At 40.8% G+C, this 20,282-nt stretch overlaps 1 protein-coding gene across 2 annotated transcripts in view; it reads right to left on the bottom strand.

Moving 5' to 3' along the window:
* The window catches only part of LOC124261311 (glutamate receptor ionotropic, NMDA 3A-like), a 148,387-nt gene that overhangs the window by 60,465 nt on the left and 67,640 nt on the right, over window positions 1-20,282 (bottom strand). For both annotated transcript variants that reach the window (XM_046695618.1, XM_046695619.1), the window contains exon 2: window positions 9,090-9,688. In XM_046695618.1, the coding sequence (XP_046551574.1) occupies window positions 9,090-9,688 (599 nt within the window). The remainder of the gene's footprint in view (window positions 1-9,089; window positions 9,689-20,282) is intronic.

Below are 20,282 nucleotides of genomic sequence, written 5' to 3'. Positions count from 1 at the left end.
ATGTCATGGTAGCAATAGTACTACACACTACCAGTAACGCTAGGATCCCTGAGGTTTAGGATCATCAATGTCATGGTAGAAATAGTACTACACACTTCCAGTAACGCTAGGATCCCTGAGGTTTAGGATCATCAATGTCATGGTAGAAATAGTACTACACACTACCAGTAACGCTAGGATCCCTGAGGTTTAGGATCATCAATGTCATGGTAGAAATAGTGCTACACACTTCCAGTAACAATTGGATCCCTGAGGTTTAGGATCATCAATGTCATGGTAGAAATAGTACTACACGCACTGTCAGTAACAATAGCATCCCTGAGGTTTAGGATCATCAATGTCATGGTAGAAATAGTACTACTGACTAGTAACGCAAGGATCCTGGGGTTTAGGATCATCAATGTCATGGTAGAAATAGGTACTACACACTACCAGTAACAATAGCTAGGTTTACATCCCTGGGATCCCTGAGGTTTAGGATCATCAATGTCATGGTAGAAATAGTACTACACACTACCAGTAACGCTAGGATCCCTGAGGATCATCAACGTCATGGTATCACTCAACCAGTAACATCCCTGGTTTAGGATCATCATATGGTACTACACACACTACCAGTAACGCTAGGATCCCTGAGGTTTAGGATCATCAATGTCATGGTAGAAATAGTACTACACACTACCAGTAACAATAGGATCCCTGAGGTTTAGGATCATCAATGTCATGGTAGAAATAGTACTACTACACTACCAGTAACGCTAGGATCCCTGAGGTTTAGGATCATCAATGTCATGGTAGAAATAGTACTACACACTACCAGTAACGCTTCTAGGATCCCTGAGGTTTAGGATCATCAATGTCATGGTAGAAATAGTACTACACACTGTCAGTAACGCTAGGATCCCTGAGGTTTAGGATCATCATCAATGTCATGGTTTAGAAATAACGTCATGGTACACACTACCAGTAACAATAGGATCCCTGAGGTTTAGGATCATCAACGTCATGGTAGAAATAGTACCACACTGACTACCAGTAATGCAATTTGATCCCTGAGGTTTAGGATCATCAACGTCATGGTAGAAATAGTACTACACACTACCAGTAACAATTGGATCCCTGAGGTTTAGGATCATCAATGTCATGGTAGAAATAGTACTACACACTACCAGTAAGCATCCCTGAGGTTTTAGGATCATCAACGTCATGGTAGAAATAGCACCACACACTACCAGTAACAAATTTGATCATGAGGTTTAGGATCATCAACGTCATGGTAGAAATAGTACACACACTACCAGTAACAATAGGATCCCTGAGGTTTAGGATCATCAACGTCATGGTAGAAATAGTACTACACACTACCAGTAACGCTAGGATCCCTGAGGTTTAGGATCATCAATGTCATGGTAGAAATAGTACTACACACTACCAGTAACAATTGGATCCCTGAGGTTTAGGATCATCAACGTCATGGTAGAAATAGTACTACACACTACCAGTAACAATAGGATCCCTGAGGTTTAGGATCATCAACGTCATGGTAGAAATAGTACTACACACTACCAGTAACAATTTGATCCCTGAGGTTTAGGATCATCAACGTCATGGTAGAAATAGTACTACACACTACCAGTAACAATAGCATCCCTGAGGTTTAGGACCATCAACGTCATGGTAGAAATAGCACCACACACTACCAGTAACAATTTGATCCCTGAGGTTTAGGATCGTCAACGTCATGGTAGAAATAGTACCACACACTACCAGTAACAATTTGATCAGTAGCATCCCTGAGGTTTAGGATCATCAACGTCTGGTAGAAATAGACTTACCAGTATCAATTTGATCCCTGAGGTTTAGGATCATCAACGTCATGGTAGAAATAGTACTACACACTACCAGTAACAATTGGTAGAAATAGTACCTGAACAATAGGATCCCTGAGGTCATCAACGTCATGGTAGAAATAATACTACACACACTACCAGTAACAATTGGATCCCTGAGGTTTAGGATCATCAACGTCATGGTAGAAATAGTACTACACACTACCAGTAACAATTGGATCCCTGAGGTTTAGGATCATCAACGTCATGGTAGAAATAGTACCACACACTACCAGTAACAATTGGATCCCTGAGGTTTAGGATCATCAACGTCATGGTAGAAATAGTACTACACACTACCAGTAACAATAGGATCCCTGAGGTTTAGGATCATCAACGTCATGGTAGAAATAGTACTACACACTACCAGTAACAATTGGATCCCTGAGGTTTAGGATCATCAACGTCATGGTAGAAATAGTACTACACACTACCAGTAACAATTGGATCCCTGAGGTTTAGGATCATCGACGTCATGGTTTGCTTCAGAAGCTGAATTAGAACACAGTCTCTACTTGGAGAATCAATTCCAGTTCACCTGTCCCAGACCACAAATATACCTGTTATTTACTGATACAGTCTGTGCCATGAATAACTTATAACTGTAAATTACCAGTCGGCTGCGTGCTCAGCGTTTCAATAGTCCTGTCCCGTAGTTAAGGGTGGAACGTTGGAGCGAAAGGTCGATGCAGTGTAATTATCCAATGCCCTGTTGTCAGCATATCGATAACCAGTTAACATAACAATAGCTGACATTGGTGTGACGTTGGAAAAGTATAGTTATCTTTTTAACATGGAAATACACTTTCCGTCCATTGAAAGTGTGAAGCTCATACCAATTGATATACATATCTACGTCATATGCCTGCAACCCTATGTCTGTGTATCTCCGCCCTATATACACTCTATATCTGTGCAACTTTAACCTATATACACGCTAAATATTTATAATGGCATTTAGAAATGCGACATCTAATCTGGCAGTTGGCTACAACTGGTGTGTGCGTGCGCGTGCGAGTGCGTATTGGCTGAACAAAGAAAATTTACAGATATTTCTAAACATAAGATAATAGCTAAGCAGAATAAAATCCATGCAAAATTATAATGAACCAATATGAATCAAATATTTGGAATTTGTCCAGGAATAGATGTACCGTTTACAATTTCGTCAATCTGCATGTGTACTGATGACAAGGAGATAGTTATGGAGATAAGCTCTTGAAAAAGACATCCCTGTGAACTGAGTCAAAGTAAAACTTCTGGAAATCCCTAAATAGCAGCTGACAAAAAATCCTTGTAAACCACGTTTGAATGAACCAATGCTAAGAAGTTTCGGAGTTATTGCTCGAACAAACACACCAATATCACCAGCGTCAAATTGAAACTTGTTGCCGTGGAAACGGAAAGAATAATACATTTTAAAATCCCTAAATAACGAAAGACACCATTTTACAGCCTGTTTTTATGCGTGAAAGTTTTAGACACATGTCCCAGATATAACATGATTTGAGGACAGACTGACAAGCTCATTACAATGAATCCCGTGGTCGACATCATGAACACCGATGTATTCATTTTGGAGTCGACGACTTGGATCAACTACAGTCCGTTTGGCTCAAAAGTGGACCGATGAATTGCAATCTAACTCGAAAACTAATAGACATAACATACTTAATGAAACGCTGATCATAATCAAAACATCATACCCACTCTGTGAGGTTTTTGCAGAATTTTTGTCCTAAATATAAAAAAGTTGTTTAACAAACTATCATTAAAATATTGACACAGTTCACTGTTTGTTACGAGGGAGGAGTGCAGTGAAAGGGACAGTCAGGTGTTCGAGAACGGATGGAGACAGCACAGCACAGGTTAATGAATAAATAATTTTGTCTGTGAACGTTCTTCTCGAACACCTGGCTGTCCCTTTTTCTGCACTCCTCCCTCGTAACAAATAGTGAACTGTGTCAATATTTTAATGATAGTTTGTTAAACAACTTTATTATATTTAGGACAAAAATTCTGCAAAAACCTCACAGAGTGGGTATGATGTTTTGATTATGAGCAGCGTTTCATTAAGTATGTTATGTCTATTAGTTTTCGAGTTAGACGTAATTCATCGGTCCGCTTTTGAGTCAACTTAGACGCCTCTTACAAGCATGGGTTACTGAAGATCAGTTATGAACGGGATCTTCGAGCCATCAACCACAGGTTTGCACAGTTCGATACGTGTTAAGGCCTCGTGCTATATCTGGACTATTGCCGACAGCTGCGGAAAAACACCACACCACGTGACACGCCTTGTATACCCTGAGCATTCCGTGACATTGCGTCACACGAATAACCCGAGACTGTGTGAGCTGACATGCACTTCTGTGACACTGAAATCCCGTGTCATGAAATGACCTGGGGATGCGTGACTTGAAATGACTGTGATTGTGTGACCTGACAGCACGTGACATTGTTTGCCATGACGTGACGTGGGAATGTTTGACATAACGTGAACGCGTCACCGTCGTGTGGAACGTAATATACAAACATGCCAATACCTGTCACGTCTGTTTTCGTCTGCAATATTTCACATGTTTCATGTATGCTAGTCCCTTGCAGTATAAATCACAATTTCATTACTCAAAAAATATAAAATAGCCTTAAAACTAAAATCATGTAATCACGCCATGATTCTTCACTAAAATGTAACATTCAAGTTTCTTTCATATTAACGGAACCACGATACCATTCAAACACATCAAAAGGAAATATCCCAACCGCAATATGTACAACGGCTCTCGACAGTTCTGCCACAGTGTTCCTGTCACATGCCTTTTTTTCATCAAAATCGATAAAATGTTCCAATATGGCACTTTAATAAAATGCGACAAACTGTATTAAAGCAATCGATCGTTTAACGTACACATATGACCTCAGGTTGTTATCCGTTTACGTCAACTTATCCTCCTGCTATTGGAGTTAAGAAATGACATCCTAAATAGTTATTGACTAACTGTCCATCTGGCAGACGTCTCATCAATATCAACACCCACGTAGCAACGTTATTTTGGCGGTAAGGAAAAAGACTACTTTTAGAAAAAGTGAAAATAATTGCCCTTAGATTTGACTGTCGTCTAATGTTTTGGGATCAAAAGAAATTCAGGAGAGACACCGAAAGTACATCCACCATTTAGTTGAATAATACGTAATATGCCATAGATTTACACTATGGGCGCCCTATTTGTTCTTAAACGCAGTTGGGGTGGGGTAGCCTAGTGGTTAAAACGTTCGCCGAAATCCCGGGTTCGATTTAACATTTGGGTACAATGCGTGAAACCATTTCTGGTGTCCCCCGCCGTGATATTCCTGGAATATTGCAAAAAGCGGTGTAAGACTAAACTCTTTCACTGTTAGACACAGAATACAGAGTATCGGAGAACAGAACTAGTGATCACTTCATATCATTCAACACTGACCGAACTGCATGCGCCTAAACATTTCCAGAAACATCCTCTCGGTTTCAGTTCTAAACAATACACATTGCAGATATAATTATAGAAGCAAAGTTGTTCTCGGCCCTTACAGGCGGTATGTTTTAGAACATTGGTTGTACCTATGTACGAGTGCGGGGAGGGCCACTCGGAGCCTGTCTTTCTTAGACCCGGAGCATCTACCACATTGGCATTCAACTGTGGCCTGTGCTGGATAACCGAGAGTGCATTGACTTATAACAGCGATTGTTATGGTAAATTGCTTCTGCCACATAATTTAACTCATTGTATTGCTTTGTGTGATTGTAGACCGTATCCAGTGAATTTCAGTGGAATTTATTGATTTGTCATTGACTATTTAGTCATTTCACAGTTAAGTTCTCTACGTATCGATTCCCTGGCTAACCTTAGCGTTTCATGTTGTGAATCAACTCTGAACAACAGTAGATTGCAAACCCTCATATGACATAATACTTGGCATTGTAAACTACAAATTCTTAGAATTATAACTCGGCACAGTAGATTATATAACAGATGATTCAATACTGGGAAATACTAAATTACAGTCCCTGTGATTCAATGCTTGTCGTAATACATCACAAACCTTCAGATTTGATAGCTTCCATAATAAATTACAGTCCCTGTGATTCAATGCTTGTCGTAATACATCACAAACCTTCAGATTTGATACCTTCCATAATAAATTACAGTCCCTGTGATTCAATGCTTGTCGTAATACATCACAAACCTTCAGATTTGATACCTTCCATAATAAATTACAGTCCCTGTGATTCAATGCTTGTCGTAATACATCACAAACCTTCAGATTTGATACCTTCCATAGTAAATTACAGTCCCTGTGATTCAATGCTTGTCGTAATACATCACAAACCTTCAGATTTGATACCTTCCATAATAAATTACAGTCCCTGTGATTCAATGCTTGTCGTAATACATCACAAACCTTCAGATTTGATACCTTCCATAGTAAATTACAGTCCCTGTGATTCAATGCTTGTCGTAATACATCACAAACCTTCAGATTTGATACCTTCCATAGTAATTACAGTCCCTGTGATTCAATGCTTGTCGTAATACATCACAAACCTTCAGATTTGATACCTTCCATAATAAATTACAGTCCCTGTGATTCAATGCTTGTCGTAATACATCACAAACCTTCAGATTTGATACCTTCCATAGTAAATTACAGTCCCTGTGATTCAATGCTTGTCGTAATACATCACAAACCTTCAGATTCAGATTTGATACCTTCCATAATAAATTACAGTCCCTGTGATTCAATGCTTGTCGTAATACATCACAAACCTTCAGATTTGATACCTTCCATAATAAATTACAGTCCCTGTGATTCAATGCTTGTCGTAATACATCACAAACCTTCAGATTTGATACCTTCCATAATAAATTACAGTCCCTGTGATTCAATGCTTGTCGTAATACATCACAAACCTTCAGATTTGATACCTTCCATAATAAATTACAGTCCCTGTGATTCAATGCTTGTCGTAATACATCACAAACCTTCAGATTTGATACCTTCCATAATAAATTACAGTCCCTGTGATTCAATGCTTGTCGTAATACATCACAAACCTTCAGATTTGATACCTTCCATAATAAATTACAGTCCCTGTGATTCAATGCTTGTCGTAATACATCACAAACCTTCAGGTTTGATAATATTCAATGCTTGTCGTAATACATCCTTCCAATACATCACAAACCTTCAGATTTCATACCTTCCATAGTAAATTACAAACCCTGTGATTCAATGCTTGTCGTAATACATCACAAACCTTCAGATTTGATACCTTCCAATACATCACAACCCTTCAGATTTGATACCTTCCATAATAAATTACAAACCCTGTGATTCAATGTTTGCCATAATACATCACAGACCTTCTGATTTGATACCTTCCATAGTAAATTAGCCCGGAGATTCAAGCATAGCAGATCGCAGAACCTACAGATTCAATTGAAGACACAGTAGAAAGAAAACCTTCAGATTAAATATCAACCCCCACGTGCATTGTTCAGAATCAATATTTGGCACGGCAACTTAAAAGTCCTACCATACATTACCAGACATGGTAGATTACATAAATTCATTTCAGTACTACACACAGAGGATTACAAGCTGCCAGACTCAACACTAGGAATGGCATATTACCGAACCTCGGTTACAGTACTGCTAAAGTCGATTATAAATAGTTGGGCATAGCAATTAGCAGACCCTCTGATAGAATACAATGCATCTGCTGGTGTCGCCCGCTGTGGTATGTCATATTGACGTGCTCGGCGTGATGTGGCCATTCTCAATTACTCACTCACTCGTCTAAACGAATCAACACCCCTACGGGACCTTCGAGATTTTAGAAAAGTACCTGGACCTTGATCCAAACCCTACACTGGTGGGCAATAGCACGAACTAGATATAGGGTATAAACATCACAAAACAGTGTACAGAGAAGACATACAATAATAAACCAAAAACATCTGATCCGTTCTAGTTCAGCGTGTCAGTTAATGTGGAATGGTAAGTGTTGAACCATTCCACAAGCACCCATGTAGCTCATCTAGGAGTATCATCAGGGCGAATCTAGAATTCGAACCTACGATCAGCGGATACTGGCGTGTAAAAGGGCAACAACTGTGCACAACGAGACGTACAACAGGTCTCTTCTAAATGTGGCCATTGCAATTTGGAGACGCCTGAAAATATCGAACATTATTTAATTACATGCCCTGGCCATAACAACATAAGACATAATCTCAGAAGCGCTGTACTTGAGGTTGATGATGTATTTTCCTTAGAAACAGTTTTGGGCCCCAATATCATGTATGGGTCTGTGCAACGGGCAGTTTTAGATTTTGTCTCGTCATCTGGAAAATATGATGTAATCTAGACAGGCCCGCGAATGGCTTAGACAGATTTAGTTCTGTGGTTTTAAATCATTTTAACACTCTGTCATCTGAAACTACCGCTTTTTTAATGAATGAGTATTTCATGTTTCAGAAATGGAAGTGATTACTTAAGGTTTTTAATCCGTAACACAAAGCAGAGGTTATTCGATATATGTATACATCTATCCAAATTAATAGTGTTGTCGTTTCTTTTATCCTTACTAAACGGTTCCTTTGGGCGATGAAATTATGAAATTACCTATGTTCATTAAATCAAGTCAATGTGTTGGGCGCAAATAGGCCTCTTATTGGCCCACGTCGCCCTAAAACTATAAAACCAACCAACGTACAACAGGGTCAGCTAATGCCTCTTCTAACAACACATTTTCAAAACAAATCATTCCTGATTTTATTGTCACCCAATTCTGAGACCACCAACTTTAGCATGATTAATTCCTTCAATGGTTCCATGTGAACCCAATTAACTATATAAGGAGAAACAACATCTTTAATTACAAGATGAGGAGTGAATGAACATTCAAGTTATAGCACAGCGTATCTGCTCAATGTGGGAGGGAACCCCGAAGTGATGCAGGTCTCAGATGGTTAACGTTAAGTGATAAGAAGGGACGGACAGTATCGAAACAAACAGCAATATAATCATTGCGAACCGGGAAGTCTAGGTTCCGGATGTGATAGCTGCGCTTTGAAGACAGGGCATGTTCTGCCCTTTGTGTGATAAGGACACAACACAAAACATATTTAAACTATGAAACATAAATATACTTACCTATATACAGGGTTATGGTGAAATCTTTCCTTAGTAATACGCTTAGGATAACATCCATGCTTCTGTCGCTGAGTATGTTCCTTGATGACATGGGTATGTTCCTCGAACGACGTGCCGATGAATGAGACGCTATCCTGCAGGAGTTCGCTCATGCAGAACTCGTTGTTCATGAGGAAAGCTAAAGAACCGGGCGGGTAACCCCTAATGATGTCATCATCCAGTGTGTACGCATTCTCAGTAATAATCCATGCGAATTCTTGCTCTCCTAGCGACAGCTTTCTAGCTGCGCGAAATATCCTTCCGGCAAGCACAATGCCCGTGTGTAGCACAAATATCCTTGACGTATTGCCACGAAGTGAAGACAAAAAGTTTTCTATATTCTTGCTTGTGTTCATCGCTGGAGACATCCTATACACCTCCACATTCCACTTCTTTGCTTGAGTCTTCTCCCTAAGCACAGTATAGAAACCGTCGTCGGCGAGGTCTGTTTCCAGGAGGAATGTGAACCGGTACCAATAGTTCACCTGCATCATCTTGACCAGGCCAGAGGCCAGGTGGGTCTTGGACGGCAGCAGGTTCAGGTAGAGACTGCTGTGAATCTGCAACATTGAACACGGTGACGTAGTAGTACGTGGTTCAGGATAAATAATACACATCCAGAACACTATTTCTAACACACAACAAGATTATAGCATGCGTTTCCTACAGATTAAGTAGGATATAGATAACACTCACTTCTTGCACACTGGGTAGGACAAAATATATTGCTTTTGCCTTTTCAGACAGAAAATAACACCTTTCACACATTAAGTAGACACCAAGTAGACCATAACAAGTGTTGCTCACACGTCTAGTAGACCTTAACACGTGCTTCTTGTACGTCAATCAATATAACACGTGCTTCTCACACACCAAGTAGACCATAACAAGTGTTGCTCACACGTCTAGTAGACCTTAACACGTCCTTTTTGCACGTCAATCATAATATAACACGTACTTCTCACACACCAAATAGACCATTACAAGTGTTGCTCACACGTCTAGTAGACCATAACACGTGTTTCTTGCACGTCAATCATAATATAACACGTACTTCTCACACACAAAGTAGACCATTACAAATGTTGCTCACACGTCTAGTAGACCATAACACGTGCTTCTTGCACGTCAATCATAATATAACAAGTGCTTCTCACACACCAAGTAGACCATACCAAGTGTTGCTCACACGTCTAGTAGACCATAACACGTGCTTCTTGCGGGCAAATCAAATTATAACACGTGCTTCTTTTACTTCAACCAAACCTTAAGCATAACACGCGATTCGTGCCCATCAATCACACGCTATATACTTTGTCACACACAAAAATATGGCTTCCTGGCTAACAATATCGTGCACGGCCTGTTATAAATTTAGATCACTACAATCAAATCAGTATGGATATTCTCGAAGAATATGTCATTAACTCACAAACTGTATAAAAAAATAGAACAGGAACCTGTCTGTCCCTGAGAGTTGTCATCAAAGGTCTGACAGCAATGCATGAAACTATGTAGTTTTTCCCAAAGACGAGGATTTTATTTTAAAAAACCTAGCACTATCGACATTTTGCTTGAATCTAAAACCATAAGGCATAGCCATTCTTTCATATCAAACTGGATTCCAAAACATCGTAAAAGTCTGTATAAAGAAGCATTCATCGACATCGACATCGACATAGACATCGACAGTCATTTTGTAAATCAAACCCGCTATTACTCTGTCAAAGTGAAGCATTTTGATATTCAGTGGTGTATTCATTTGTGACAAATTGGCGAGGATGGGTATGTGTAAGTTTACACAGTAAGCATATTTCTTTACAAGGAACTTTCAATGCCCTTATACTGCCGCTACAATATATTGCCGCCCCACTACCACCTGCAATGTCCCATGTTAGCGGATGCTGTCACTGCAGACAAACCAGTTGTATATCGTTGTGTTTCTGTTGGATATGATCCACAAAAAGAAATACTTTTCAACACACGAGCGACCGCCAATAGTCCATAGCACCGACATTGTCTGTAACCTATATATACACCGATTATAGTCTCTAACCTACATCTCAACTGACAATAGTCTCTAACTTACTCCTATGCATAAAATAGTCTCTAACCTACACCTACACTGACAATAGTCTTAACCTACACCTACACTGACAATAGTCTCTAACTTACTCCTATGCATAAAATAGTCTCTAACCTACACCTACACTGACAATAGTCTTAACTTACACCTACACTGACAATAGTCTCTAACTTAAACCTATGCTGGCAATAGTCTCTAACCTACACCTACACTGACAATAGTCTCTATCTTACTCCTATACCGAAAATAGTCTCTAAACTAAACCTACGCTGGCAATAGTCTCTAACCTACACTTACAATAGTCTCTAACCTACACCTACTCTGACAATAGTATCTAACCTACACCTACACTGACAATACTCTCTAATCTACACCTACACTGACAACTGTCTCTAACCTACACCTACACTGACAATAGTCTCTAACCTACACATGCCACTGACAATAGTCTCTAACTTACACCTACACTTACAATAGTCTCTAAACGAAACCTACACTGGCAATAGTCTCTAACCTACACCTACACTGACAACAGTCTCTAACCTACACCTACACTGACAATAGTCTCTAACCTACACATGCCACTGACAATAGTCTCTAACCTACACCTACACTGACAGTAGTCTCTAACCTACACCTACACTGACAATAGTCTCTAACCTACACCTCCACTGACAATAGTCTCCAACCTACACCTACACTGACAACAGTCTCTAACCTACACCTACACTGACAATAGTCTCTAACCTACACATGCCACTGACAATAGTCTCTAACCTACACCTACACTGACAATAGTCTCTAACCCTACACTTACAATAGTCTCTAACCTACACCTACACTGACAACTGTCTCTAACCTACACCTACACTGACAATAGTCTCTAACCTACACCTACACTGACAACAGTCTCTTACCTACACATGCCACTGACAATAGTCTCCAACCTACACCTACACTTACAATAGTCTCTAACACCTACACCTACACTGACAATAGTCCCTAACCTACACCTACACTGGCAACTGTCTCTAACCTACTCCCATACCGAAAATAGTCTCTAACCTACACCTTCTCCGACAATAGTCTCTTACCTACACATGCTCATGACAATAGTCTCTAACCTACACCTACACTGACAATAGTCTCTAACCTACACCTACACTGACAATATTCTCTAACCTACACCTACACTGACCCTACACTATCCAATCCTACGTTTATTGTTCACGCCCTCAAAAAAGTACAATCTCTTACTCTCGCCAGCATCCAACTAGTGATCTGTTCACTCTTGTCCCGTCAGTGGTCTGTTAACCCATTTTTCCACCGTCAGTTGTTTCCAGACATTTTTACATTGCAAAATAGTCTCCAACACCAGCTGTAATCCGACCATCCTGTTAGAGATTTGTCCTAATCTTCTCTCCTCAATGTGTCAACAAACGATAGTGGTTTTCGTGTATCAAATATTTATATATCACGCTGGGTTCATTCAGATTAATCGCAAACGAATGTCAGACCAGGGGAATCATTATACTGAGTTCGATTGAAAAGGCCGATCAGTTGTACAGCGTGTACAATCTAGAAAGAACACCACGCAGCTATCAGTTTCCCCCATTTAAAATTGATTAGACCCACAGTGGCCGTTGTAGCGGAGAAAGTGTCCGATTATGTGTCTCCGTTGTACAAGGATACAGTTATGGTGGTAAATTACAAATGAAAAGCAAATCATTGTCAGTCACCAGAAGCCAGCAAGGTTAATCTGGACACACAAGAGATCCGGACACAGCTAGAAACTCCACCCACAGCAGTCTCAACCTGCATGTATCTGTGACAATGTTGTACCTGCAAGTGTAGTATGTATAACTGTGAATATGTTGATCTTTTATGTGTATCTGTGCCAATGTTGTACTTGCAAGTGTATCTGTGACAATGTTGTGCTTGCAAGTATATCTGTGACAATGTTGTACTTGCAAGTATATCTGTGACAATGTTGTACTTGCAAGTATATCTGTGACAATGTTGTACTTGCAAGTATATCTGTGACAATGTTGTACTTGCAAGTATATCTGTGACAATGTTGTACTTGCAAGTATATCTGTCACAATGTTGATCTTGCAAGTGTATCTGTGACAATGTTGTACTTGCAAGTGTATCTGTGACAATGTTGTACTTGCAAGTATATCTGTGACAATGTTGTACTTGCAAGTGTATCTGTGACAATGCTGATCTTGCATGTATGGATGTGACAATGCTGATCTTGTATGTATATCTGTGACAATGTTGAACTTGTATGTATATCTGTGGCAATGTTGTACTTGTAAGTATACCTGTAACAATGTTGAACTTGTATGTATATCTGTAACAATGTTGAACTAGCAAATATGTCTGTGTCAATACTTGTAGGTATATCTGTCACAATGCTGATCTTGTATGCATATCTGTGACAATGTTGTACTTGCAAGTATATCTGAGGCACCATCTAAACGAGTAGGCATTTACATGACAATGTTTCAACATGCAAGTATATGTGTGATAATGTCCGACCCTGCTATAATACAATGTCCGGACCTCCAAGTATATGTGTGATAATGTCCGACCCTGCTATAATACAATGTCCGGACCTCCAAGTATATGTGTGATAATGTCCGAACCTGCTATAATACAATGTCCGGACCTCCAAGTATATGTGTGATAATGTCCGAACCTGCTATAATACAATGTCCGGACCTCCAAATACAATGTCCGGATATATGTGTGATAATGTGTGTCCGGACCTCCATATATGTCCGACCCTGCTATAATACAATGTCCGGACCTCCAATGTCCGGACCTCCAAGTATATGTGTGATAATGTCCGACCCTGCTATAATACAATCCGAACCTGTGTGATAATGTCCGATAATACAAATGTCCGGACCTCCAACTATATGTGTGATAATGTCCGCTAACCCAACTATGTGTGATAATGTCAATAATCAATGTCCGGACCTCCAACTATATGTGTGATAATGTCCGAACCTGCTATAATACAATGTCCGGACCTCCAACTATATGTGTGATAATGTCCGAACCTGCTATATGTGTGTGATAATGTCCGACCCTGCTATAATACAATGTCTGGACCTCCAACTATATGTGTATAATGTCCGACCCTGATAATGTCCGACCTCCTGCTATAATGTGTGATAATGTCCGAACCTCAATAATACAATGTCTGGACCTCCAAGTATATGTGTGATAATGTCCGAACCTGCTATAATACAATGTCTGGACCTCCAAGTATATGTGTGATAATGTCCGACCCTGCTATAATACAATGTCTGGACCTCCAAGTATATGTGTGATAATGTCCGAACCTGCTATAATACAATGTCTGGACCTCCAAGTATATGTGTGATAATGTCCGACCCTGCTATAAATACAATGTGTGATAATGTCCGACCCTGCTATAATACAATGTCTGGACCTCCAAGTATATGTGTGATAATGTCCGACCCTGCTATAATACAATGTCTGGACCTCCAAGTATATGTGTGATAATGTCCGACCCTGCTATAATACAATGTCTGGACCTCCAAGTATATGTGTGATAATGTGAACCTGCTATAATGTCCGACCTCTGCTATAATGTCCGAACCTGCTATAATACAATGTCTGGACCTCCAAGTATGTCTGGACCTCCAACCTATATATGTGTGATAATGTCCGATAATGTCCGACCCTCCAAGTATATGTGTGATACAATGTTATAATACAATGTCTGGACCTCCAAGTATATGTGTGATAATGTCCGAACCTGCTATAATACAATGTCTGGACATCCCAGTATATGTATAATAATGTGTGGACTGTAAGCACTATCTGGCCAGTCTGACTGTGACAAGGTGTACACTGACTCCACACTGATATCTCAGTCGTGACAAACCTTGGCAGTCATACATGCATCATCACTTAATTTGTTTGTTTCTTTGTTTTGCTTAGCCTCAAGTGTAAGCTTAAGTTCTTTTTATAGTGGAAAGTTAGTATTTATAGAGCTATCGTATTTCATCGATGAGAAAGAAAGGAATGAATCTAAATAAGCTGGCACAAAAAAACCCGAAGGAGATTGTTATCTTTGCAATCAAACCTTCTTCAGGGAAGATATTAAAAGAATTAATTTGGAAAGTAGTAACTACATACTACCTTCAAGGGATAAATCAATACAGCCACACGCCGTGAATACTGGCTTAAAAAGTAATCAATACCAACCGCCAGACAATGAGAAGATGTTGTTAGTTACCGCCAGTCATCTGACGTCGCCAATCAAGCCTCACGTTCCCCTGGTTAAAGTCTCCTATCGTACTTGCAGAATGCGTACAGCTTAACATAGGACACTTGAACTGGGACTCCAAACACCACGTCTTCCTATACTGACCTGAATCAGTAGCTCAGATATTTACCTAACGACGGTAATTTACATACTGATTGATATAAATATGGCAATATTAGATATTATGTATCTGACAATGCTATCTTGCAATGCTTATATAGAATAGACGGGGTATGTGATTAGAGAAGGAGTATCTTACAGAAACAACTCAGAGATTACCCGACACAAGTATTTGAAAGGCAAATGCCAAGGGTGTGGTATGGCGTGTTATACATACTACTTAACATGGAACCCGTGAAGGTCCGGGTTAGAATATTGATCTTCAGTAACCCATGCTTGTCGTTAGAGGCGACTAACGGGATCGGGTGGTCAGGCTCGCTGACTTGGTTGACACATGTCATCGGTTCCCAATTGCGCAGATCGATGCTCATGCTGTTGATCACTGGATTGTCTGGTCCAGACTCGATTACTAGTATTTACAGACCGCCGCCATATAGCTGGAATATTGCTGAGTGCGGCGTAAAACTAAACTCACTCACTCACCTAACATGGAGTAACAAACATTTTCTAGACAGCATGACTGACTGACCGACTGAGTATAATTTAACGCCGCTTTTAGCAACATTACAGCAACATCACGGCGGGGGACATCAGAAATAGGCTTCACACATTGTGCCCATGTGGGGAATCCAACCCGGGGTTTCGGCGTGACGAGCGAACGCTTTAACCATCGCCATTAGACAGCATGAAACGGAGTATAGGACAGAGAACCAAACACGGGATCATACAAGACTGTAGGACCCAGTATACACTACATAGGGTATAAAGCATGAATTAGCTGACGAAGTATCTGAGAAAGTGCCGTTATACTGGAACGAAGATTCTCTGGGAGCAAGAGCATTATACACGTTAAATACAATATATAGGCTGCTGTACTACGGATCATTGATCAACGGAGACTAAACACCGACAGTGCCGGCATTTCAAATCCATTTTATCTATTTATCTTTAACGCGTGTCCATGGTCGATATAGAAGACATGATCAGAGATTGTCTGACAGATATGATCAGATCAGAGCCAATCACTTGAACAGACTCAAAGACAGATGTGATTACGGCCATGCTGACAGACATCGGCATAAATCACGACCATACATACAGACGTGTTAAGTGAGTGAGTATGGTTTTACGCCGCTTTTAGCAATGTGACAGGAATATCACGACGAGGGGCACCAGAAAGAGCCTTCACACATTGTACGCATGTGGGGAATCGAACCCGGGTCGTCACAGTGACGAGCGGACGCTTTAGCCATTACGCTACCCCACCAATCCAGAAGTGTTAAGAGACCTGGAGACAGAAACAAACAAACACACACACATAAATACATATGTCTCTTCCTTTCACTGAGACGCTTAACGCTAATACACACACACTCTCTTGTACAAACAGACACATCAAAAACCACATTAACTAAATGTCAAATAGAAGACACAAATCATTTCGTTAACAGACACAACAGACACACCGAAAACCGTGTTCACACCGTAAACAGACACAATTGACACACACTGTTGTAAACACACACAACACAAAGGCCCTGCTCTCTGAACCCTGCCAGCTATCACTGTAGAATCAATACCCTTTCATCCCACACAAGCCCCCGATATGTTTCAGCTACTTGTCACTTATGTAATGCTGCCATTGCACGATAGCTTAAATCAGTGTAAAACACCGGTGTTCATCAATCATATTCATCTGACTCATCACCGGTATGGCTTCGCGAAATACGTACAAAAATTACCATATTAGCCATGTCCGTTTCCTTTGTTCTGATGTGTATTGCCAACAGCCATGCTATGATAGCCTGTAGGCCGTGACAGCAGCATGGGTGATGTACCATGCTTAACACCAGCCCTGCAGCACAGCACATGCTATGTATTTACTGCGGCCGTGTGTGCGTGGAGCTAATGGCAGATTTACACCATGCAGTGAATAACATCAATATTCTATAGGAACAAGTGTGTCGTAGTTTCCCAGAAGCTGTGATGTGGGATAGAGGAAGCTCTAGCACAGTCACAACGCAACAGCTCGACACTAGGTGGCGCTAATGCCAGGTAGGGAGCGGCTGATGACATGGTTTACCGTAACAATCGATGACAGTGCCGAGTGTTACCAGCTTTTCAATACTTGTTGAGGGGCTTAATGACAGGGTATCATATCACAGCAGTCATTGTAGACGCTGCAGCTCTGTCAGCCTCCCCTGATACCGGCATTAAAGGAAGATACCTTCGTCATTCAAGTACACTTGGGCTTATTGTTAATTCCTCTAAGTACATGGCGTTGTTACGTTGCTGGGCCGTTCACGTAACATCGTTCTCCGTGTTGACGGAATGCGTTTACAAATAATTTTGACACCCGGGTACAGGATTTATTTGCTGGTTTACCCTGCAGTCAGCACTAACCCAGCCATGTTACTGCGGCCAGTTTATATTTTTTTTTCTTCGTTTGTACGTTTGCATTTAACACCGAAATGAGCGATATTCAAGCTGTATAAAAGCACTCTGCAGGTTATCCGTGTCTAGTGGTTGACATCATGAGCATCAATCTACGGGTTCATTAACATGAGTCTACCAAGTCAACAGCCTGACCACCCGATTCCGTTAGTGTATCGCACATGCGTGGGCTGCATCACTGCCCTTACTCTATATTTATCAAACCATATACGACTGGGGAGAATGGAAGCCCAACAAAGCGCCGCCTAGGCGGAGCGGATCACGTACATTACCTTGTACTTTATCAAACTACAGGTGACGTGAGCTATGAGTGCTTGTTTGCCTCAGTGTTCATTAATGTCGGCATACTGGGTCCGAGCCGACCGGTCTTTGTTGTATCCTCCTAGTCTCTCACCAGGCAGTGTAACAACAAGCACCGTCTTTTAGCGTCTTTTGTATGACGCTACACGGATTCGAACAACCGACCTTCAACTTTGAAGGCAGACCCTCCTATAACGTCGGGGCGGTATAACATTCAGCATCGGTTGAGATCGCTTGAAAAGGATGCAGAATGGACGATTACAATACAAAGAATAGTATAATAGGATCAGGTTCCCGATCAACAAAGCTGTCGTAACGTTGCGACCTGTCGTAACTCTATAGTTTATCATAGGCTTACGAATGTTTTGTGGATCTGATACAGACCTGCAGGGCCCTTATTCTCGAAACGTTCGTAGCCTTAAGAATTCTTAACTTTGATCGTAGCCAATGTGTTAAGAATGGGCTTAAGAAGTTCGTAAGGCTACGAACGTTTCGAGAATAGCTAGCCAGGACCCAGTAACGCAGAAGAAAAAGTTGCTATATTTGGGCTCTGTGGAGTGAATAGCTAACCGTACAGAAAACTTGGTAACTCGTTAAGTGTGACATGATACTGGGGACGGTAAAGAGATACCTATCAATAAAGAGAGCTAGTAATATAGGGATATCTATATAGAAGACACATAATATATAGACTAGTCTGTTAGAGGACCATGATGAAGATATGTTAGAGAATTGGTAATAATGAGGACGTATAGGACGAGTAATATGATGGTCTAGGCGTAGAGGGACTAGCAACACAATAGGAGACAAGTACACCGGAATAGACCTGGAGGACTAGACGTGGAGGACTGGAGGACTAGACGTGGAGGACTAGATGTATACTGGACAAGTTGTTTAGATGAACATGCGTATAGAGACTAGTGCTGTATCGGGTAATAGTCCGCGATTGATGACTAGCCGTGTAGAAGACTAGTCCTATAGAAAGACTGACCGGATAGTGTCGCAAATAAGTTATCGGTTTGCATAACCTGATCAATAACTGTTAGCCCATGAAGTGGTGTAATCGATACACTCAACCTTGAGCAGCTTCTTCAGCATGCATGTGTTTGAAAAGACGCAACATTTGAGTTTTTCATGAAATGAGAGTTTTCAATAGTTTGCGAAATGAAATATCGATGCGTGGGTTCTAAGATGAGCCCAATCTAGAGGACGGACAAGTTTCCAAATGGTGGTGGAGAGCCTAGCATTTCCGCCATTGCACCACAACAGATTAAATTGACTTCCTAATAGAAGCACAAATACACTTTCTTTAATCGTCATCTGATGGGAGAGCAAATCTCTCAAAACAGAAAGTTCAATCTGTTCTCTGCTCTGGACGAGGTTAGTCTGTCACATGTCCGATCAATATGTTACGGCAAACAGTATAATTAAACCACAACCGGAAACCGAGATTCCCTTCGTTGTCACACGCGCGACTGTCCTCTCTCTGGCAAGGACGAAAGCCATGACGCTGCGAGGAGCTCAGGAGATAGAGATGCACTGTTTTGTCTTTGCCGCCACCATAACGGGCCCCGAGTATTGTCCAAGTCGATACGAGGCAACATCTGAACGCATCGCTCTGATGGGATTTGCTTTGCCCGATCAGTCTCAACCACTTAACATCCGGGCTATCTTCATACCACCGGAAGGGTTTAACCCCAGTTTAACTGCCGTAGCTGTCATGGTTTGTGTTCTTATATATCCATTTCCGGTTGTGGACGAACAGGCCTCAGTTTTGAGCCGGTTTGAAGCATTCTTTCGGAAATGTTTCTTCAACATATTTTCCAATAATTGAAATTGTCATTATTCTGTATATCAGTGTGGAAAGGTTAAGTTTCATAACAAT

This window comes from Haliotis rubra, unplaced genomic scaffold (genome assembly GCF_003918875.1).
Source record: "Haliotis rubra isolate DU_JTF1 unplaced genomic scaffold, ASM391887v1 Scf796, whole genome shotgun sequence".
Lineage (NCBI taxonomy): Eukaryota > Metazoa > Mollusca > Gastropoda > Lepetellida > Haliotidae > Haliotis > Haliotis rubra.
The sequence above is the reverse complement of the archived record's forward strand: the minus strand, read 5'-3'. Positions and strand labels throughout refer to the sequence as shown.